At 44.2% G+C, this 23,783-nt stretch overlaps 1 protein-coding gene across 1 annotated transcript; it reads right to left on the bottom strand.

Annotated features, from left to right (window-relative positions):
- Nucleotides 1-1,146: 1,146 nt before the first annotated feature.
- On the bottom strand, nucleotides 1,147-23,661 carry LOC306923925 (tyrosine 3-monooxygenase-like; the record flags this gene model as incomplete). Its single annotated transcript, XM_079502270.1, has 12 exons — nucleotides 1,147-1,315; nucleotides 11,326-11,418; nucleotides 13,685-13,821; nucleotides 15,206-15,259; nucleotides 15,705-15,794; nucleotides 16,677-16,733; nucleotides 17,291-17,369; nucleotides 18,736-18,871; nucleotides 19,319-19,464; nucleotides 20,805-20,855; nucleotides 21,097-21,275; nucleotides 23,578-23,661. 12 exons carry the CDS (start codon nucleotides 23,659-23,661, stop codon nucleotides 1,147-1,149), a joined length of 1,275 nt encoding a protein of 424 aa, XP_079358396.1.
- Nucleotides 23,662-23,783: the final 122 nt, after the last annotated feature.

Raw genomic sequence — 23,783 nt, 5'->3', positions numbered from 1 at the left:
GTACAGTATGGTGTCTTTCAGCCCTTTCAGCCGGAGGTAACCGAGAAATTTTACCAACCATAATTCAAAGTTCCTTTCATCTCCGTCAAAGCGAATACGGTTCCATTGGTTGTTGCCTCTACCACTGGGCTCCATGACCTGTTGAACAAAGCTAGCGTATCGCGTCAGATTCAACAACAACCAAAGCTAGCCGGAAGCATTACGGAGGAATAATAAGGAGACTCAGAGAGCAGATGTGGGTTTGCTTCCTTAGACCATGGCTGAGAGAAGCGAGTGTTTATTTTACTCATTATATACACGTCAACCCAATTGACACATCCGGCATCCGGTTTCAGTATAAAAGCATATATAAATATACATACAGTGACAATGATATATTTATATACACAGACAATTAATGATCATTTTTAATACATCTCAACAGTGACGATCTCCGAAAATAGAAGAACCAAAGTATAAAATTGGATTGATTGTTTTGTAATATTAATCTAAAGTTACTAGTAACTCAAGTTTTCAAATAATGCTAGTGGAGTAAAATGTACAATATTTGCCTCTGAGATGTAGTGGGGGAGAAGTATAAAGTGTTGAAAATTTTAAATACTCAAGTAAATGTACTTAAACTGTAACCACAGTTCCATTTGTAAAATAAATAGAGCAGGTCATTTTCTTTACCACTGAAAAATAGCTTAAGTATCAAGAGCTATACCAATACCAAAAATATCAACATAATGTGACGCGTTGTGAGCTTATAGATTGGGTATTTAAGCTATATATATTTTTTTTTACATTTTAAGACAAATAATCTTTGATGTAGTAGACTAGTTAATTTTTTAATTAGATTGTTAAATTGTGACATCAATCATAAATATCAAACGCCACCACCAGCTAATCGAACCCTGGCTGTGTCAATGAATGAATCAACATCCAGGCGCGAGTGGACATTCTATCTTTGGACATGATGCCCTATACTATGCACTGAGGTTTGAATGGTTGCCACCACTGACCAGACGACATTTCATACAATAGATAGCAGCATAAAACAGCACAGAAAGTTATGAACACAACGGTCTTGGTACGTGTCAGACATCAGACAGCAGAGAGCAGAACACAGCAGTAGTGGTACACAGGGACTGCATGGAGGGGGACTCACGACAGAACATTGAGGGCATCTGCCAGAGTCTTGAGCTCATCCTTCACATACTCCAGGGAGTCCAGGCCTCCTCGGATCTTCAGGGGGTTGTCCAGGACCTCGATGCTGCACGTGTACGGATCGAACCTCACGGAGAATGGTCGCTTGATGCCAGCCAAGTATGTCCTGTCGGAGAACGGTTTGATTTAGTTTTAGTCATAGTCTTTTGAATAAAATTTAATTTAGTTTTAGTCACGTGAAATATTTTAGTGTTAGTCAAATTTTAGTCGACTAAATATCATACAATTTTAGTAGACTAAATCTACAAAAATGCATTTTGGTGGGCCTTGATGCGTTGTAAATGGAGATTTTATACTTTTCATGATCTCTTCTCCACTAGTCCCCCCCTAAGATTTGAGTCTAGTTTTTATTTGTTGATGAAATTGTCAGTATTTACTATTTAGTCTTATAGTATTAGTCATCATGGCAATTTTTTTTCCAAAATCAACACTGGTGGTCAAGTTTAGCATACTGAAACTGAATATTCTTTTCATCATGGCAGAGCCATGGTTTCAGGTGTGGTCAGGCTTAGCATATTGAAAAAGCACCGCAAGCACCAGTGCTTATATGCATCTTTCAGGGGGAAGTACTTAGATTTAGCATGCAGCCTCCAAAAAACTAATTATCATATAAATGCATGGCCTCAATTATCATATGCATGGACTGGAGAAAGTTTGTTAATTAGAACCTAATTGTTAATTAGGCCTTTTAGCGACGGCACGAAGACTGCTCATAAAAATGCTTAAATAACACTGTGCGCAAACTGCACACACAAGGACAGAAATGTCAAACGTTAAGTCAAATGTTCACATGATTCTGGTCTTTATAAATCTCAATCATTGTGTTAGTGGCCACACCTACAGCCCGACAGCACGTTTCACTATACATGATATAGAATCAGCATGATATTTGTACGTGTCATTGTAATTCCATGAGAGACATGCATGCACAGTCAGAGAGCAAATCCGTTCACACTAAAACCCTATAGCATTAAAGTAGCAGATGTACAAAATCACAACATGTTGCCACAGTCACAGATTTTGCCTGTCTTGTCTAGGTCTTGTATTGTCTATGACTGTGTTATGTTCATGTTCTAGTTTTCATATAGTTCTATGTTAAATTGTTCATGTCTTCCCCAGATGTATCTCATTTGTAATCATCCCTGTTCCCCAGTCAGTCCTTGTCAGGTCGTTGTTTATTGTCACATGATGTTAGTGTATGTTTGTGAAGCGTTCTCTGTTCACCTGTATTAAAAACTCTGAAACTCTAGAAAACAAATGTTTAATAAGTAGCGAAAATAGTCGATTTACAAGCTCAGAATGCATCACAAAGCGACGGGTTGCGCGCTTGTAGATCTGCTTTCTTCACTAGTTTGGGTCCCATGCTAAAGTTGAAATTTCTCTTTTAGGTCTCGAGCTAACATGTTTGGGAACTGCTGGTCTGTTTGACACGCGTAGCAACACAAGATAACTCAAATAGGCTACAAGTGAGTTTGTAGATTTTGGTGAAGAGATTTCTATGTGGGGGGGGTGGACCTAGCACAACCCTGGGGGGGGGGGGGGGGGGGGGGTGGACCTAGCACAACCCTGGGGGGGGTCAACTATACGCAGTATATGAGGTTTTTAAGCAGTTACAGGCAGCCAAACAAAGAGACAAACGGAATGAGGCGAAAACCGCAACCCAACCGCCGGACGTAACGTTAAAAACAAAAACGTATAAGTCGGTCAAACCTACAGGATTCTCTGCTCGAGTGCATTACCGGCAAACTCTCTGAAACCTTCTTGTAAACCCAAATATTTGTCCTAGCCGGGGGGAAATTCCCCCTTTAGACGACCAGTAGATGTTTGGGTTCCCCGTGTCAGAAACCTGGATCTTGAATCCTGTCTGACCTCTTACATCCACAAAGGCTGTGCATACTCTATAACTTATGGGCAACCACCACATTTCCTGCTTTCCTCAGCACCTGAGATGTAATCCATCCATCCTCGTAAAACACCATTCTAACGCTTTCCCACGCTAACGCTCTCTTATCCATTATTACAGGAGGAGAGATGTCATACGGCAGCCTCCTAGTTAGAGAGACCGAATACAGTGAAAACACACACTAAAGCTACTTGTTTTCGCAAGGCAACATTTGATCTGGCCGCCAAGTGAAACAAAACAGCATTTTTGCCTCGGTAAGAGAGAATTACATTGGTAACAGCTGTCTGCTGGCTCGACGGGCTGACAAACAACAACACTACAAACCTTTCTGCGTTGGCCTCAGGGACTGGCTGGCTGTTCTCTGACCTTGTCCCTACATAACCCTTTGGCTGTGTATGTGTGTGTGTGTGTGTGTGTGTGTGTGTGTGTGTGTGCGTGCGTGCGTGCGTGCGTGCGTGCGTGCGTGCGTGCGTGCGTGTGTATGTGCGTGCGTGCGTGTGAGAGAGTCTAGGACAGGTGGTATGTGTGCGTGCATGTGAGAGAGAGTCTAGGTGGTATGTGCATGCGTGTGCAAGCGTCAATGTGCACCGTGTACCTGAGTTTCTCCTTGGCGTCACCAAAGCGGGAACAGAGCGGCATTCCGACGCATCGCCATTCCGACCATTGACTTCCATTGATCGGAATGGCGGGGTTTCTCCCCTTTGGGTAATCAATCACCCCGCCCCCCGCCTCCGATGCGTACGTGTGTGTGTGTGTGTGTGTGTACGGTCGAGATTCTGGAAAAGTATAATGAACGGCGCTGATTTACGTCGCTGTCTGTATGCATGCATCAAATATAAATTATATATTAATATGGCCTATTATTAAAATATATAGCCTCTGGGTGGCTGAAATTCCCCCGCAGGTAAGGTATAGCTAATCAGAGATATTGAATTCTATATATCGTGTCTCTTTCCTCCTTTTTATTTTATTTTTTTGTTTCGGTTTATAGTATATAGTATTATATAACTTTATATAATGTCCTACAATCATATCGTCACCTTATTAAACTAATGGCCTAAGTCATTATTTTGCCGAAAATGAGTTTTTGGCCTAAATCAACTCCTGGTGATGATGGCCACCTCTGGTAAAATCGCCTAAGCCCTAACGTAAAAGGCCTTCCTGTAACACCCGTGTGAACTGAGTGGTGCAAGGTCTTATATAGCCTGATCAGCTGTGGTCTGATGTAATGTCAGTGACCATAGTAACCATGCTCATTCTTTTGGGCCCCACGTACAGGTACACACATACACAGACACAAACACGTATACAGACAAAGCTGGTTATTGGAGTGGTTTGCACCACTCAAAAAAAATGGCCTATGTCAAGAGTGAGACTTAGGCCATTTTATTTTGCCTAAGTCATAATAAAATGTGACTTAGGCCATTTTAACATACCTTTCAAAATGGGAGTGAATGGGACTGAATGGGAGTGAATGGGAGGTACTGTTACTATGGGACTGATAGAATGGGAGTGAATGGGAGGTCCTGTACTATGGGACTGATACTATGGGAGTGAATGGGAGGTACTGTTACTATGGGACTGATACTATGGGAGTGAATGGGACTGAATGGGAGTGAATGGGAGGTCCTGTACTATGGGACTGATACTATGGGACTGAATAGGAGTGAATGGGAGTGAATGGGAGGTACTGTTACTATGGGACTGTCACTCCCATTCATCCCATTCACTCCCATTCAGAGTGAAAGGGAGTGAATGGGAGTGAATGGGACTGAATAGGAGTGAATGGGAGTGAATGGGAGGTACTGTTACTATGGGACTGAATGGGAGTGAATGGGAGTGAATTGGAGGTACTGTTATTATTGGAGTGAATGGGAGTGAACTGGACTGAATGGGACTGAATGGGAGTGAATGGGACTGAATAGGAGTGAATGGGACTGAATGGGAGTGAATGGGAGGTACTGTTACTATGGGACTGAATGGGAGTGAATGGGAGTGAATGGGAGTGAATTGGAGGTACTGTTATTATGGGACTGTTACTATGGGACTGTCACTCCCATTCATCCCATTCACTCCAATTCAGAGTGAAAGGAAGTGAATGGGAGTGAATGGGAGTGAATAGGAGTGCATGGGAGTGAATGGGAGTGAATGGGAGTGAAAGGGAGGTACTGTTACTATGGGAGTGAATGGGACTGAATCGGAGTGAATGGGAGGTACTGTTACTATGGGACTGTCACTCCCATTCATCCCATTCACTCCCATTCAGAGTGAAAGGGAGTGAATGGGAGTGAATGGGAGTGAATGGGAGTGAATAGGAGTGAATGGGAGTGAATGGGAGGTACTGTTACTATGGGACTGTCACTCCCATTCATCCCATTCACTCCCATTCAGTCCCATAGTATCAGTCCCATAGTAACAGTACCTCCCATTCATCCCATTCACTCCCATTCAGTCCCATTCACTCCCATAGTATCAGTCCCATAGTAACAGTACCTCCCATTCACTCCCATTCACTCCCATTCACTTCCATGCACTCCCATTCAGTCCCATTAAATCCCACTCAGTCCCATTCACTCCCATTCAGTCCCATAGTAACAGTACCTCCTATTCACCCCCATTCACTCCCATTCACTCCCATTCACTCCCATTCACTCCCATAGTATCAGTCCCTCCCATTCACTCCCATTCAGTCCCATTCACTCCCATTCACTCCCATTCAGTCCCATTCAGTCCCATTCACTCACATTCAGTCCCATTCACTCCCCTTCAGTATCAAATGTCTTTGTGCTCTGATATTATTTTAAACACTGACCCTAAACCATGGTCTATTATCCATACACCTTTATTTGTATGTCAATAGTCATATTTTTTGGAATTTAAATAATTAAGAAATATAATATATTCTACATTTGGCACAGTTTTTTGTGTTTCCTGAAAACCTTGAAAAAATTACTTGGGCAATTCGTTTAATAAGGTGACGATATGCAAGAGCCAAAGTTATTTTTTGAGCAAAATATAAACTTTATTATAAACTCAAATATAAAGTATTTATTTCCTATAGACTGACGTCACCTTCAGTGGAAAGGCTACATTTTAGAAGGTATCATTATTGTAAATAATTTGATAACACTATCAAGAAAGACGTATGTTTTAAACAGGCTTGTTGCTATGGTGATTGTCAACATTGGATTGTCAGCTAGAGGAAAGGAAACAGAAACACGGAAACGGAAACAGATAAACGGAAACAGAAAAGGGGCGTTCCCTTGTTCCCTTCAGTCCGCCGTCCCGGACGGGCTCCCGGGGGTCTCGTGCCCAGGTGGGGGTCCGCGGGGGTCCGCGGGGTATCTCGGCCGTCCCTGGGCCCAGGTGGGGGTCCGCGGGGTATGCACACACACGCACGCGCGCACGCCGCACACACACGCGTGTGTATAGAGGAAGGGCGGGGGGTCTCAAGGTTCGGGGACCCCTAGGGACCCCCAGGGACCCCCCAGGGACCCCCACATGGTAACTCTTTCATTTCTCTACCATTTTGGACGGGGGTGGGTTCGTTGGAATCGTGTCGCCCCCCTGGGTGCGTTTTTGGGGGTCTCAAGGTTCGGGGACCCCTGGGGACCCCCAGGGACCCCCCAGGGACCCCCACATGGTAACTCTTTCATTTCTCTACCATTTTGGACGGGGGTGGGTTCGTTGGAATCGTGTCCCCCTGGGGGTGTCTTTGGGGTTCTCAAGGTACCTATGTAGACTCACTTTTTGACGCTGCATCCAATGCACATATTGCTGTTGCTGTGCTACGTCTAGAAAGTGGTGAAATAGCAGACGGAAGGGGAAACACAGGAAGTGGGTGTAAACGCCTCCTATCGGTCCCTTGCCCTCGAAACACGTCTGGAAAAAAGTGAGACCATTTTCGGACTCAACACGACAAGCTGAACACGCTGATATGTGTTTCCCAGCACACGGACTTACGGTTCTCTTAATTGGCTAGCGTTAGGGTTAGTTTTCAATGCGCGATAGCTCGGGAACGATAGGTCCGTGGGGACCTATCGTGTATTTGTGTAGGAGTGTCGTACGGAAATGAGAGACATGTCAAATTGTTCGTCCTGACAAGCTATACAACATACTAAAAGATGGGCTCCTAATGACCAAGGGTTTTTGACTTAGAGGCTTTATAGATGGATAAGCACCCTTTGTTTTTTTTAAATCGGTTATTCCCTTCCGAAAATAGCCTTAAAAGGTCCCTTCGGCCTCCAAAGGTCAACGTGTGACCTTTGGAATGTTCCAATTGTCGTAGAGACCTAGGACCAACTTCATTGGATTCGGCTGGATGAGATGATGAAGAATTTGTCCTGCTCAAAACAAACGGACCAATTCAAAAATCCAATTTTTTTAAAGATTCCTATAAATACACTCCCCCCCCCTATTTCAAGTAAAGGAAATCTAATGGTGCTGGTTTTAAATGTGTAGCTGACTTAGAAATGGGTGAAATTACTGTTTGAAAGTTTCAAAAATTCATAATGTCATGAATTTACGTCATTTTTTTCCAAGACTTGTTCTACCCCCACTAAATCAATGGCGCTGAATCCGAATATGTAGGTTATATTGCGAGTCAACAACAGGAAGTACCTTAATTGGCTGCTAATTGGCTAAAACTGTATCTTCTTGTAGGAATATCGCAGAGGGCTGAAACTTATATTAAAATGTTCGTCTCGGAAAGTTCTATAACATTCCCCCTATGGGCCCCTAATACAATTTCCCCATGGAAATAAAGCCCCTAAGAAGCTAGGAAATAACGCTAGGAAAGAACGCCAGGATTTTGGCTACCCCCCCCTAACTCATATGCGCTGAGTTTGAATATGCAAGAACTTTTCAAATCGGACAACGAGAAGTGCCTTAACATCTACTTCCGGTGGTGTTTTTGGGGGTTTTCTTAGGGTTATTGGTGTTATTTTGCTCCAAAGTATTTTTTCCCAAAAATAACTCATAAATTAGGGCCTGACCACGAAACACCGACCCTTAATACCCTATAGTGATTTTAGGAAAAATCCAGACTTCTAGACCCTGTAACATCGCGTAGGAAGGTCGCACAGAAACGTGACACCCCTCCACACGATCATCTTGAGGAGCTTAATACGGCCATATAAGTGTGGTCCCACGAAGATTGTCCTAGGAGAAGCTTCTTCCAAAAAGTTGTCTTTCAAGGTCCTGTAAGGAGTATACCCCCTATGTATGTCGCTCAAACTGGCACCATCAGGAAAAAAGTCTGGGTTAGCTCTACAACATATCCGAAGATGGGCCTCTGACGTCACTTCCCCTTGGTTTTATAGCCCCTAGAAGGTTAAACATCAACTTTGTGTAGGAGTGTCGTACGGAAATGAGAGACATGTCAAATTGTTCGTCCTGACAAGCTATACAACATACTAAAAGATGGGCTCCTAATGACCAAGGGTTTTTGTCTTAGAGGCTTTATAGAGGTTAGAAAAAGAAAAAAACATTTTTGTTCAACGGGACCAATTCCATTAAATCCAGCGTGAAAAAGTGAGTCAGAGTAAGTAGTTTTAAAAAATAAAACAAATGATTTGTGTTTGTGGGGTAAGAAAAACGTGTCTAAAAAAATATCTAAAATATTTAGAAGTGTCGTAGAGACTTGAAACCAATTCCATTGGATTCCCCGTGCTTCAGTCATGGATAAACACCCTTTGTTTTAGAAAAATTGGTTATTCCCTGTCGATTATAGCCTTAAAGGGCCTTGACGCCATACAAAGGTCTCGGGCGTGACCTTTGATAGTTAGAAGTGTCGTAGAGACTCAGGACCAAGTTCATTGGATTCAGCTGGATGAGAAGAAGAAAGAATTTGCCTGCTCAAAACAAACGGACAAATTTTGGATTTTTAATTGATTTTGACGCGTTGGAGGCCACTAAAAATCAAATTCTTTAAGGATTCCTCTAAATACACTTTCCCCCCCTATGTCAAGTAAGGGAAATCTAATGGTGTTAGTTTTAACTGTCTAGAAGACTTAGAAATGGGTCAAATTGCTGTTTGAAAGTTTAAAAAAAAATCATATTTTCTCGAATTTTAGTCATTTTGCTCCAAAACTCCTTCTACCCCCACTAAACCAATGGCGCTGAATCAGAATATGTAGGTTATATCTCAATCCGACAACCAGAAGTGCCGTAATTGGCCCCTAGTTGGCTAATTATAGAGTTCGCGTAGAAAACACGAAACACGCCTCAGATTGTTCATCTTGACGAGCTCTATAACATATCCAAAGATGGGCTTCTAATATCATTTCCCCATGGAGATATAGCCCCTAGAAGGTTTACAAAATAGCCAATCTACAAGTAGGGTTGTGTGCTAGGGTTGTGTGTGTGTGCTAGGGTTGTGTGCTAGGGTTGTGTGCTAGGGTTGTCTCTCTCTTCAAACATGATGGGGCATGATCTCTGTCTCTCTCTCTGTCTGAACATGATCTCTGTCTCTCTCTACATAGGTACCTTGAGACCCCCAAAAACGCACCGAGGGGGGTGACACGATTCCAACGAACCCACCCCCGTCCAAAATGGTAGAGAAATGAAAGAGTTACCATGTGGGGGTCCCTGGGGGGTCCCTGGGGGTCCCCAGGGGTCCCCGAACCTTGAGACCCCCAAAAACGCACCCAGGGGGGCGACACGATTCCAACGAACCCACCCCCGTCAAAAACGGTAGAGAAATGAAAGAGTTACAATGTGGGGGTCCCTGGGGGGTCCCTTGAGGTCCCTAGGGGTCCCCGAACCTTGAGACCCCCAAAAACTCCCCCAGGGGGGTGACACGATTCCAACGAACCCCCCCTTGTCCAAAACTGTTGAGAAATGAAAGAGTTACCATGTGGGGGTCCCTGGGGGTCCCTGGGGGTCCCCGAACCTTGAGACCCCCTGCCCTCCCTCTATACACACGCGTGTGTGTGCGGCTTGCGCGCGTGCGTGTGTGTGCATACCCCGCGGACCCCCACCTGGGCCCAGGGACGGCCGAGATACCCCGCGGACCCCCACCTGGGCACGAGACCCCCGGGAGCGCGTCCGGGACGGCGGCCCGGTTCGAACGAGATTCCCCCCGTCCGAAACGGCCCAGGGACGGCCGAGATACCCCGCGGACCCCCGCGGACCCCCACCTGGGCACGAGACCCCCGGGAGCCTGTCCGGGACGGAGGACTGAAGGGAACAAGGGAACGCCCCTTTTCTGTTTCCGTTTATCTGTTTCCGTTTCCGTGTTTCTCTTTCCTTTCCTCTGGCTGACAATCCAATGTTGACAATCACCATAGCAACAAGCCTGTTTAAAACATACGTCTTTCTTGATAGAAGTGTTATCAAGCATGCACCACGATGTTGCTGTCAGATTAATGTAAATCAAAACGTAAATCAAAGCTATCAATATTATCTCCACACACAATATAAGGAAGGATAACTAAAAAGTAAAATACGTGTTTGCTATGAACGGGACTTGAACCTGCTGCCACATGCAACAAAAATCCATTGGCGTAAACACAGACCACTACACTACGAAAGCACTAGTGTGTCTGATAGATGTGTGTGACTGGACTCTAATATACTATACTAATATACTACTGGACCAAGCAGGACGGATAACACGGAAACGACTGATATGACAATGACGAATGATACGAAGATCCTCAGAGAATGTGGCTGTGGGTGGGCCAAGGAAACAACCTACCGGGGCCTGCGAATTCATCAGGGGAAGGCAAAATGCGGCGGCGGCCGCAACCAGATGCAAGCTTGCACTGCAGAAGCAGATCAGACAAGGAGGAATCATAGCCAGGTTGAGCACCACAGTGCTATTGATCCAACCATTGCAACTGGTGAGAGAGAGGAGGACCAGCCTTCCCAGCAGGAGGTGCAGCAACAACAGCACAGCCCACAGCACAACGAAACGCCAAGCAGCGAACCCACAAGAGGAGCATCAGAGAAGCCAATCCGGAAAGCCAAAGTCAAGTGGCCAAAAGCCAATGACAAAGAATCCTGGAGCAGCTTCGATGAAAATCTATGTACCACCCTCCAAAGTACACTAAGAGGCAGCGTAACCTCCAAACTGAACATCATGGGGGACATCATCTACGAGGAAGGCAAAGAGCGATTTGGAGAAATGCCTCAGAGGAGGATTATTCCCAATCAGATCGGGAGACGGGAGAGGGAAATCCTCCAGCTCGTAAAGGAACGACGCCTCTTACGGAAACAATGGAGAAAAGCCAATGACCAGGATAAAGACGGCTTGAAGAACCTGTGGAACCAGATCAAAGTAAAACTCGCACACCTGAGGAGAGCTGAAAGGATCAGGAAACGCAGAAGCCGCAAGGAGAAAGCAAGGGCAAGCTTCTCCCGGGACCCCTTCAAGTATGCCCGAGGCCTGCTGGAGGAAAAGAAGAATGGGACACTGCAGATCAGTGAGCAGGAGTTGGAGGAATACATCACAGTTTAGCTCAGTGACAGCCAAAAGAACAACCCCCTCGGATCACCAGGCCATGTACCTCAGCCACCTGAGCCTTCCTCGCAGTTTGACACCACTCCCCCGAAATGGGCTGAGGTCAAGCAGGTGGTTGAGCGAGCGAGAGCTGCATCAGCACCCGGCCCGAATGGAGTACCATACAGGGTGTTCAAAAGCTGTCCTGGACTCCTGAAGCTGTTATGGAAGCTGATGGGCGTTGCCTGGAAAACCCAAGCCATGCCATCAGCGTGGAGCAGGGCAATCACAACCTTTATCCCAAAGGAGAAAGACTCTCATAACATCAGCCAGTTCAGAGGCATAGCCCTGCTCAACGTGGAAGGGAAGATTTTCTTCACTGTGGTGGCAAAGCGCATGACCAACTACCTTCTGGCAAACAATTACATCGACACCAGTTGTCAGAAGGCAGGCGTCCCAGGTTTCCCTGGCTGCGTGGAGCACTCGGCTATGATCTGGGAGCAAATACAGACAGCCAAGCGCAAAAAAGCAGATCTACACGTGGTTTGGTTGGATCTTGCAAATGCCTATGGGTCGGTTCCCCACCAACTCATCAGCTTTGCACTCAACTTCTTCCATATTCCACCCTGCATGCAGAGCCTTGTAGTGAACTACTTTAACAACTTCCAAGTCTGCTACACAACTCAGGAGGTCTCAACTGGTTGGCACCAGCTAGAGAAGGGGATAGCAATGGGTTGCTCCATTTCTCCAATCCTCTTCACAATAGCCTTTGAGATCATCCTGATTGGTGGAAGACAGATGGTCCGAGGAGTCAGATCCCAATCAGGTCAGCGACTCCCGGCCCTACGGAGCTACATGGATGACGTCACCACCCTCCTCCAGACAGCAGTGTGTACCTCCAGACTCCTGAAAAGACTTGGGGAGCTTCTAACATGGGCCCGGATGAAAATAAAACCTACCAAGTCACGCAGCCTCTCCATCCGGAAAGGAGTCAGGAATGACAACATCTCATTCTCAGTGGATGGTGAGGAAATCCCACGTGTGGTTGATGAACCTGTTCGGAGCCTTGGAAGGCTTTACACTGCCGACCTGTCTGACAAGCACATGGCTGCCTCAGTCACATCTCAGCTCTTGGACGGCCTGAACAAAATTGACCAAAGCTTTCTCCCAGGGAAACTCAAGGTCTGGTGTTACCAGTTCACCCTATTCCATCGTTTGATGTGGCCCCTAAAGTTGTGTGATATCACCTCCACAACTGTCCTCAAGATGGATTCAAAAGCCAACAATTACATCCGTAAGTGGCTGGGCCTTCCCAGATGTCTTTCCAACACAGCTCTGTTTGGAAGAACCACACTGAAGCTGCCACTGAAATCCATCAGCCTGGGCTACAAACAGGAGAAGGTGAGGCTTGTGTTCGAGCTGAGAGACTCACCTGATCCAACTGTCCGCAACGCCAAGGCCCAAGTCCGCACAGGACGTAAATGGAATGCTATGCAGACAGTAGACCAGGCCATCGTCCGACTGAAACACCAGGAAATGGTAGGACAAATGCAGTCTGGCAGGGCTGGTTTTGGCTGGGGAACAGCACCCACAAAGTGGTCCAAAGCCTCAAAGAAGGAAAGGAAAGACCTTGTGGTTTCAGAAGTGGTGAAAATGGAAGAGGAGAGCTATGTGATCAAGGCTGTGGGCCAACAGCAACAAGGGAGATGGACCAATTGGGAGGCCGTAGTCAACAGGGTCATTACATGGGCAGACATGTGGAGAATTCCCCAAGCGAGGCTGAGTTTCCTCATCAGGGCCACATACGACACCCTTCCCAGTCCCTGGAATCTGCATGTGTGGTACGGGACAGAGGTGACCTGCAAGCTCTGTGACTCCCAGAACGCAAGCTTGCATCACATCCTTGTAAAGTGGCTTTGACGCAGGGCCGATATGGATGGCGCCACGATCGCGTTCTGCGGAAACTGGCTGAAATCCTGGAAGTACGCAGAATGGAAGCAAATGGCGCCAGTTCAAGAACAGCAGAGCGGTCGATCCAGTTTGTCAAGCAAGGGGGCAAGCCGCAGAGCATCACCAAGAGCCCACAGTCCCTCCTGTCAGCTGGAAGCGAGTGGAACATGAGGGCTGACCTAGACCGGCAGTTGAAGTTCCCGCAAGAGATCACCACAACCCCTCTACGACCAGACATCGTGTTGTGGTCCACCTCTACTAAGACAGTCATCATGGTAGAGCTGACAGTTCCTTGGGAGGAGGGAATGGAGGCTGCCTTTGAGAGAAAGAGGGACAAATATTCAGAGCTGGCAAGTGAGTGCTCACAAGCAGGGTGGAGAGCCTTCACATACACACAGCGGCTACTAAAGTCCCTTGGGATCAAAGGCTCCAAGCTTAAGAATGCCCTCAAAGTCCTGGCAGAGGAGGCAGAACAAGGAAGCTTCTGGTTGTGGCTCAGGAGAAATGACAAATCGTGGGGAAAACAAGGAGCTTAGACAGGGGGCAGTAGGGAACCTTTCCTGCTACTATATTCCACCACCCTGAGATGCTGTGGTATGCGGTCAGCCCACGCCTGACTCAGGGAGATGGACGTCCCTGCCATGCATAGTCCCTTGGGACTCATTCCACAACCACAAAAGCAATAACACAGGGGACAGAGTGTGGGGAGAACAAGGATCCTTCCGCTGGCTGCAGGGGGCGGCAGGGAGACGTCCCTGTCGCTGCTCCACCACCCAGAGATGTTCCGGGATTAAAGGAGCGAAACATCTGTGAAGGGTGGCTCCCGGCTGATGACCCTGCAGCCAGCACCATGGCACCGTCGGAGGTGCGTCAGGCAGAAATGCCCAGCAAGTATTATCACTTGTGCTTACATCTAAACCGAAACAAAAAAATAACATAAAAAGGAGGAAAGAGACACGATATATAGAATTCAATATCTCTGATTAGCTATACCTTACCTTCGGGGGAATTTCAGCCACCCAGAGGCTATATATTTTAATAATAGGCCATATTAATATATAATTTATATTTGACGCATGCATACAGACAGCGACGTCACGTAAATCAGCGCCGTTCATTATACTTTTCCAGAAAGTATATCAAGTGGGCTGTCCTATCAAAGTATCAATCATAGAAGAAGGCGCTTTCCCGGAATAATAATAATAATAATAATAATAATCCAATGCTTGCCCAACCATCTAGCCGCAGACTTTTAATTGCACCTAATGTTATTCAGCTTCTCTCTCTCTCTCTCCACCTGCGCTGTGCGCAAGGCAGCCTTACTTTACATAATTACATTCCCCACCGGTTCCGAAAAAAACGGAATCTCTCTATTCCAGATGGAAGACATAAAGCAAGAATAACAGGCGAGACAGATGTACATCATGTACAGTTTATTTTTATTTAATAAAAGGATAGAAATATAGCCTACACATTCAGGAAGGAAATATCACACTGGTGTGGTATCATTAATTTATTATGCATTCTGCTGTTATGTGCGTATTGGATGGTTGGGGGGCGGGGTTGAGTGTTACGTCGGAATGGGGATGCGTCGGAATGGGGGGGCGTCGGAATGGGGGTGCGTCGGAAAGGAGGGTTGTCGGAATGGGGGTGCTTCGGAGTGGCGGTGTGTAACCAAAGCTGGTAAGGATGCACCGCACCGCAACCGCCTCAGGGTCAAACTCCCTCCTCTCAGGCTCATCGGACAGGGCGTGCTGTCAAAGACAAAGAGAGGCAAAGAGAAAAAGATTCAAAGTTCCACTTCACCCAGAAGAGGCCTGAGGACAGGTTCAAAAACCCACCTACCAGTGACATTATCGGTAGGCAGCTTTGTTCATTTTGAGGTTTTATTATTATTATTATTATTAAAATGGCTTCTATTTCAGCCTGCTAACTTTCCAAATGACTATGAAAGGCTGTTGTTTCTATTAGCTTGGAATCCCCGTCCATGATGTCACTGATAGGCAGCTATTACTGAACTGGACTATTACGGAACTGAACGGACCAATTTGAAGATCAATTTGAAAATGGATTGGGAAAACTTTGAATTAAGAAAAAGAAAAGAAAGTGGGTGAAGCGCTCTCCTTTTAATGTTCCGGACAGAGAGATAAAATCACAGGACGAAAAGAGAAAACGTGTTGGGCACTGGACTGTACGTACCTCGAGCTCCCCAAATGAGGAGAGCAGTGCAGCTCCGTACGCCTTCACCTGGCCGTTCTGCCTAGAACACTCCACCGTGTACCAGAACAGCTGAGGGACAATCAGACATGTAAACATTAAGTTAGCTGATTTCACTTTACTTTTAAAAAGTAATCATTGCTATAGTGTTTCTTCAGTACCAGGGGTTTCCCCTTCTCTCCAGCTCTTTAGGAAAAGTAGAAAATACATTTTCTGGTGGGACACCAATTTCATCCAGTTAGGCGAGAGAACAGTTCATAACTCGTGATCTAAATCATAATGTCTAATTCTAAGAAAAGATCATGTGTTAGATGGCCCACCGTGGTCCAGTCGCTAGTAGCGGTAGATTTAATCATACCTCCCGTTGTTGTCGATCGCCTTTATAGTGTTTTGGCTACATTTAGCTTCTACATCCACAACCGGGATAACATCCAGTCCGTCTGTAAAAGTGCTCCGCTGCTATAAATCACTGGGCCCACTGATTTAATGGATTAAATAACCCTGGGCAATTAATGTTTTATTATATTTTTTAATGAAATCTCGTGTTTGTTGTGGATGGCCCAGATGGTAATAATAGCTTTCCTCGAGATATCACGCGGATGGCTTGGATTGGGTTAATTTATTGGATTGGATTGATTGGATTGATTGATTGGATACAATTTTTACCCCAACCTGAAAATGTATTTTCTGTTTAAGAGCTGGAGAGACAAGAAACTGTTACTGAGCAAACACTCTAGTAGTACACTTTAGACTAGAGTGATTATTCAGTAATAGTTATAGAGTCTATAATGTGATTGCTATGTTAATGTAGAGCTATTTAACACTTATTTTGACATAACATATAACTTTTACAGCACCTTTAACTCTGAGGATATAACATTACAAATGGGTAAATGAACAGAGGATTTTACTAAACAGAAATACAACGTCAAATTGGGAAGGATAGCCACTCACTGTGGACAGCTTCTCAATATCTTCCTCTGAAGCGTCCAGCGATGCCAGTCCGATGTTCTACAACACACATTTGGCAGACGTTATCACACACCTGGCTCTCATCATATCAACTTCATCATAACAGAAGTGCACGGAGCGGCAAGAAAAGAGTGAAATGTTGGATGTAGCGAGTGGTGGAAAGTTACCTAAGTACGATACTTAAGTACAATTTGGAGGAATTTACTTGAGTATTTCCAATTTCCAATAGGCCTACTTATACTCTACTACATCTCAGATCCAAATATTGTACTTTTTACTCCACTACATTTATTTGAAAACTTTACTAGTTAACTTTGTAGATTGTGATTATTATTACAAAACAAACATTAACCACTTCAACCCTATCAGCCATTTGAATATAGCAGATCGACAAGCTTGCATAGTGATTTGATGCATTGTGAGCTTGTAGATCTGCTATTTTCAAAAGATTTTTATACATTTGAAAACTTGAAATGGGACATTCTGCATTTTGATGCCAATACTTTTGTACTTTTACTCAAGTCAATATTGAATTCCGGACTTTTACTTGTAACGGAGTATTTCTACACTGCAGTAAGAGGAATGTGAGTACTCACCTGTGAAAACTGGGCGATGGTTCTGTCTGCCAGCATGGGCACATTGCCCAAAAGCTCATGGACAAAGTGGACACAGTCTCTACAGAGAGAGAGAGAGAGAGAGAGAGAGAGACACACCACAACAACATTATGGCCCCAGATGAGATGAGAAGATAAAGCAACAGAGACAGAGAACATCTGAAGAGCAGCATGATCGGATTTAGAGCATAGCAGACCTAGAAATATCTGTCTTGGAAAACTAACAAAACAAAACGTGCTTGCACGTGCATGTGTGCTGTGTCAGGCCAATTCTACAAATATCATCTAAATCCAATTTAAAAACAAAAAAAACAACGTATCGCTATAGACGCCAGACGACGTCACACTGATAAGCAACAGCATGCGCGTGCATGCCGGCAGCACAAGAACACCACTAAGATGCAATGGAAATGTTCTAGCTCATGTAAAAACATGTCCCATCAAACTTTCTGATGCTGTTTTCCTCCCAGTGTGGAGGAAGAATGATTATGATTTTTATTGTGATCTCTCACTCTTGAAATATATAATCCATTGGTTTCTGTTGTGTGTGAACAATAATAGCAATTCAAATAAGTTGCAGACCTCTAAGCTCACAACAGTCACGTCCGCAACGCGATGTGAGCTTGTATATCAGCTGTTCTCTACTGTTGCGCAATGAAGTATAAATGTCTCCTAGGGTGCACCTCACTAGTCAACACACAAGAGGAGGTTGAATGGACTGAAACCAGTGCTCCTCAAAACAACAGGCTTGGAGATCTGTTGGGAATTGATTACATGAAACAGTCACCCTGTGCCCAGTCCCAATGTTTGTAAACAAATAATTGGTCTATATAGCTAAAATCTAAAATGACATAGATGCTTTCCTGGTTGATATTTTCAATTGGCCCCTCTGGCGCCCCCTTGTGCCTCCTGTGGTTTTTACAGTGTGATGTGACTTGATGGAGCGCACAGAGGATTGGTCCTCAAAGTGGTGACCAGGGACCCTCAGCATTCCTTGAGGGGGTGCGACATAGACCCTTACAGATCTATAACTCTGAGAGAGTACACACGGAACTAAATGGACCCTTACAGGTCTGTAACTTTCAGAGTTATGGGGGTCCTAAATATATTTTCTGGGCTTTTTATGCCTTTGATACAGTATATATAGAGAGAGTGGCACAGAGGATTGTCCTAATTGGGGAGAACAGCCCAAAGTGTAAAGATGATGATGAAAGAGATGAAGGCATGAGGATGAGGAGGGTGGTGTGTAGTGTATTCACAGCTCTGGGGAGTGCATGGGGGAGGAGGCATGGCGGATGTACTGTAGTGTACTCACAGCTCTGGGGAGTGCATGGGAGAGGAGGCATGGCGGATGTACTGTAGTGTACTCACGGCTCTGGGGAGTGCATGGGGGAGGAGGCATGGCGGATGTACTGTAGTGTACTCACCGCTCTGGGGAGTGCATGGGAGAGGAGGCATGACGGATGTACTGCTTGCACTGGAACACCCGAAACGCCAGACTGGCCAGGAAATCCCTGGGGGAGACCAAACCTGCGACTGGACGCAACTGGAACCCTGTGCGCTCTGTGTGTGTGTGTGTGTGTGTGTGTGTGTGTGTGTGTGTGTGTGTGTAAGAGAGAGAGAGAGAGAGAGAGAGAGAGAGAGAGAGAGAGAAGTTAGTGATCGAGGGCAAATTAAACATGGCATTCTAACTAAGGATTCATCCGAATAGGGTTTTCTCTATGCAGTTAACAAATTAAAATGAGATGAAAATGTTACGGAGTAGTGGACAAGAGATCCAGTCAAACGAAGACAAGTCATGTTATGCTTGGCTGCGCGTGGGTGTCACGCTCCGAAAATAGCAGATGTACAAGTAGTAGATCAGCTATTTTCGGCACACACCTATAAATCAGGCATTACAACGCCCGGCAAAATTAAAAACATTTCAGATGACTAAAAATATTACTAAAACTAAATGGATTCAAAAGAATACGAGTACAATTACAGCAAAGTGTGCCGTCAAGTATGTACCTTTGAGGAAGCGCGAGACGTCCTCCAGCTGAGGGATGTTGTCTGGGCTGTACACACAATGCCTCTCCAGCAGACGGATGGCCTCCAGGTGCTCTGTGCAGGCGTGGGTGTTGTACAGATCCCTCAGGGTGTTGTACACCGTTCTCCTGCACAACACAACCGCGCAATCCATTCATGAGGATTACAGATTGCAGAAATGATTTGAACGTACTAAAAAGCATGTTATGTTATTTTGTGAGTGAGTGAGTAGTAGGGCTGTCACGATTACAAATTTAAGTTGACGATTGGATTTAATTGTGTTTTTAGCATTGAACATTGGAACTTTACAATTGTATTTCTGTTTGCCTTTTGGGCTTCGTAATCAGAAATTGCACAGTGCAGATATGACAAAGAAATCACTGACACATTTAATAATTTTTAATTATGTTTTTTCCCCCAAAAATGTACAAAATAGCAGAAATAGTTGATCTACTAATTCTGCTATTTTTGAAAAATCTTACATTTTTGGAAACGATTGACAATTAATGCAAAAATAATTGTAATTATCTCAAATAAATAATTGTGATTAGGCGATTATGTAATAATTGAGTGAGTACAGCGTCTGATTGCTTGATGTCAATCTAGACATTGGAATGTTGGATACAGCTAGGTGTCAATGTGTCTTTTAAGTGATGACACATGCTCCAACCCTTTTAATGCTGCATCCACACAACCCAAAACCTGCACTAAAACACAGATATCTGCAGCACGGTGTTTTATACTGTTATAATTCAGCTCCAGCACCCGATCTTATGTTTTTAAGTGGTGCAACCACTTCATTACGGAGCTTTGTGTGTCTCTGGTCGGAACCGGGCCGGCACCCTGGGCGAATCCCTGTGGGTCTGGAATTTCTGGGGACCCCCCGGGGACGCCCACACGGAGTTGCACCACTTACTTCACACACGTGTGATTTTTTAGTTAACGGATGAGCAGTGGTTTATTTCACAACTCTTTAAAAAACAAATCTGTGATTATTTTTTCCCAAAGCAAAACAACACCACCATTTGCTACACTGAGTGGCAATCCATTCAATCACTGCACCCTCGCTGACATTTTGCACTTAGATGATCTAAAGCTGATGTCTAGATTGCTTTAATAGCACCCTCCACCTGTAACTAATTTATCAAAATAACCATGGAGGCCAAATCATATTGCCATGACTCACAAGCATGTGTGTAACAAAGAAGCTTATGAAGCTGACTCATTGAGGAATATATTGGCGCCGCATGGGGAAAAAACAAATTGCCCTTAACATTGTCCTTAACATATATATATATATATATATATATATATATATATATAGAGAGAGAGAGAGAGATAGAGAGAGAGAGAGAGAGAGAGAGCTACCACACAATATAATTATTAAACAATAGTGGAATTGTACTAAACGTTAATTATGTAAACACACAAGCAGAAGGATACATAATAAATATCATAAATCAAGTACCAAGTGCTTATCTCCTCTTCTGTGTACTCCAGTTTGGGAATGATCTCCCCGCTGAGGACAAGAGCAGACAAGCACACTTTTAGTAAATCCTCAGGTTATGTCTAGTCACTAGTCACTAGACCAGACAACAACTAGACTAGTGGTGGACTACGTACTCAACCACAGTACTCGAGTTAAATATTACTACAACTACAAGTGCTCATTCAAAGTACTGGAGTACTCAATATTAAAAAAGTATACATGCTTTTAAAATTACTCAAGTATTCAAAAGTAAAATTACAAAGTAACTTACATTGAATTGTTTTGGGAGTATTTGTTGAGCAGAGCTTTACCATCGTCTTCTTCAAACACGATCTGTTCCCCGGTGTCTGCTGCCTCTGCTGCAGCCGCGGCGGCCGCTGCCTCTCGCTCTTTGCATGCATCTACAATCAAACTCTGCCGTCTGCCGACGACGAACCTCGGAGACTGTGACTATAAACACAAATACAAAACAAAAGTCATCATGCATATAGGCTAGTGTGCAAGTGTTTTGAGACACTTTTTTGAAACACAGAAAATACAAGAGATTTACAAAAAATATGTTAAGCCTAGAATCAAGCCAACTAGGATCCTGGTTATTCATGATCATACAACTTATTTTCTGTGGAAAAAAATAAAATTATGATATATGAAAATGATATAGGCTAATAGGCCTACACATTTAATAAATACAGAATCAACGTTTTTATGGTCATGATTCACCAGGATCCTGGAAGGCTTGATTCTAAGCTTAAAATAATTAATATTAATATTTTTGAAAATCTATATGGGAGAAATGAATGGCTGATTTTTCAGTGGAACCAGAAAACCACAACCATTGCTATGCCTAGAGCAGGGTGCATGCCTATGCACACGTTTTTGAATTGAGAACAAGATCTACCAACCAAAAAAAGTATTCTCATTGCTGAAAATAGTTTATAAATGTACCTGAGGGGGCTTTGGAATAGAGCGTTGCAGTCCCGCCTCCTACCCGGGACCAGGAAATGAAATCCAATGCATTATTCTCATAGACATTTCGTAAAGTATTTATTTAAAGACGGTTACGCCGCGGACAAAGCCAACTCGAGTCGTGACAACTCATGACAACACAAACAATATTTTGGACCAAACAAATAATTAGAAAGAAGAAAAAAACGGCAGGTTACAACACTTTTTTTGTTGTTTTTCTTCTTTCTAATTATTTGTTTGGTCCAAAATATTGTTTGTGTTGTCATGAGTTGTCACGACTCGAGTTGGCTTTGTCCGCGGCGTAACCGTCTTTAAATAAATACTTTACGAAATGTCTATGAGAATAATGCATTGGATTTCATTTCCTGGTCCCGGGTAGGAGGCGGGACTGCGACGCTCTATAGCGGCTCTGGCTTTACAAATGTCCTGGAATAGGACATTTTATTTATTTTAATTTTAAATTATATATATTTTTAGGAGCATGTCATGTGGTCTACCTGCAGAGCCTTTGTGATCTACTCACGATCTACCTTTTGGGCACCCCTGGCCTATAGAGCATAAAGCAGTGGGCGTAGTTTTCTGGACCCACTACTGAAAACTCTCCAATTCATTTTTCCCAGAGATTTATAAAAATATGTATATCAATAATTTTCTAAGGGGAAAATGAATGGTCGATTTTTCAGTGATTCCAGAAAACCACACCCATGCACTGCAATGCTTTATAGGCTACTGTAGCCCTACACTTTTACTCCACTACAATTATTTGAAAATGTAGTTACTAGTCAGCCTATAATATACTTTGTAGATTTGGATTATTACATAACCTATACATTAACCACTCCAGTCCATCCCTATATATATAGCCTACATTGTGGCCATTTGAAAGCTCACAATGCGTAGTGTGTTACGTCGTCATAGACTGAAGGGTAACAGGTCAAGAAAAAAAACTTAATATGAATGCGATCATTTCAAAATATTTTGAAAAGTTGTTAAATGGAACATTTTGAGTAGCCCGCACTTTATGCCACTTTAAGAATACATTTTGATGCCAAATATTTTGTAGCTACATGTATACTTTAATTTTCCGGACTTATTTACTTGTAGTATTTGCAGTATTGATACTTTTACTTAAGTAAACCATGTGAGTAGCTTACTTCTTCCATCACTTGTTGAGAAGTTAGCAGTGACATGCACTGGACAATGACAACTTCCGACAAGTTTCAAGAAAAGCTATAGGCCTACTATAGTAGCCTACTGCATGTGCAGAGCTATAGTTGGCATTTCTTACGGTTAATTTGGTCTTTGTAGGCTATAGCCGCTAGCTAGCCTACAAAGACAAATTTACCGTAAGAAAAATAACACTTTTAGGCTATCACATCTCAAAAAGAGAAGTAGTTGCGACATAGACGGCTGTTCTAAAATTCTGATGGATATGTAGCTGCCATAAAATAAATACTAGGCCTACTCTTCCTTGATTAATAGCCTATGAAAGCACCACGCATGGGGTACATGTGTTTGGTCCGACGATTCATTGATCCGATACCCCTAACCCCTAACCTAACCATAACCGCAAGCACGGGAGCAGGCGCTAGTCCGAGGTGCGTACCGTTCAATAGTTTTGCAATGTGCACTGCATTGGACAGCTCCGGTGCGTAAAGGCTTTCCGTGCGCAGCCTTCATTGTGACGGTCCTGACCTCTACACACGACACGCGTTGTTTTAACACTGCATGGATCCCGTCTAATTCAACCGTAGTCACTTCCCCCCCTTTGTTTTTATAATCTTACCGTCACAGAATCAGACCTCTCCAGTTCGGATGCCGCCCGGTGGATGCTCTTCATGGAAGACGTGGAGCTGCTCGAAATGTCCATGTTTCAGAGAGAGAGAGAGCGAGAGAGAGAGAGTGTGTGTGTGTGTGTGTGTGTGTGTGTGTGTGTGTGCGTGTGCGTGCGTGCGTGCGTGCGTGCGGATGTTTGGCTGCTGGCTGGACCTC

The sequence above is a fragment of the Electrona antarctica genome (genome assembly GCF_951216825.1).
Source record: "Electrona antarctica genome assembly, chromosome: 5".
NCBI classification, from domain to species: Eukaryota; Metazoa; Chordata; class Actinopteri; order Myctophiformes; family Myctophidae; genus Electrona; species Electrona antarctica.
This window is presented reverse-complemented; position numbering and strand designations above follow the sequence as displayed.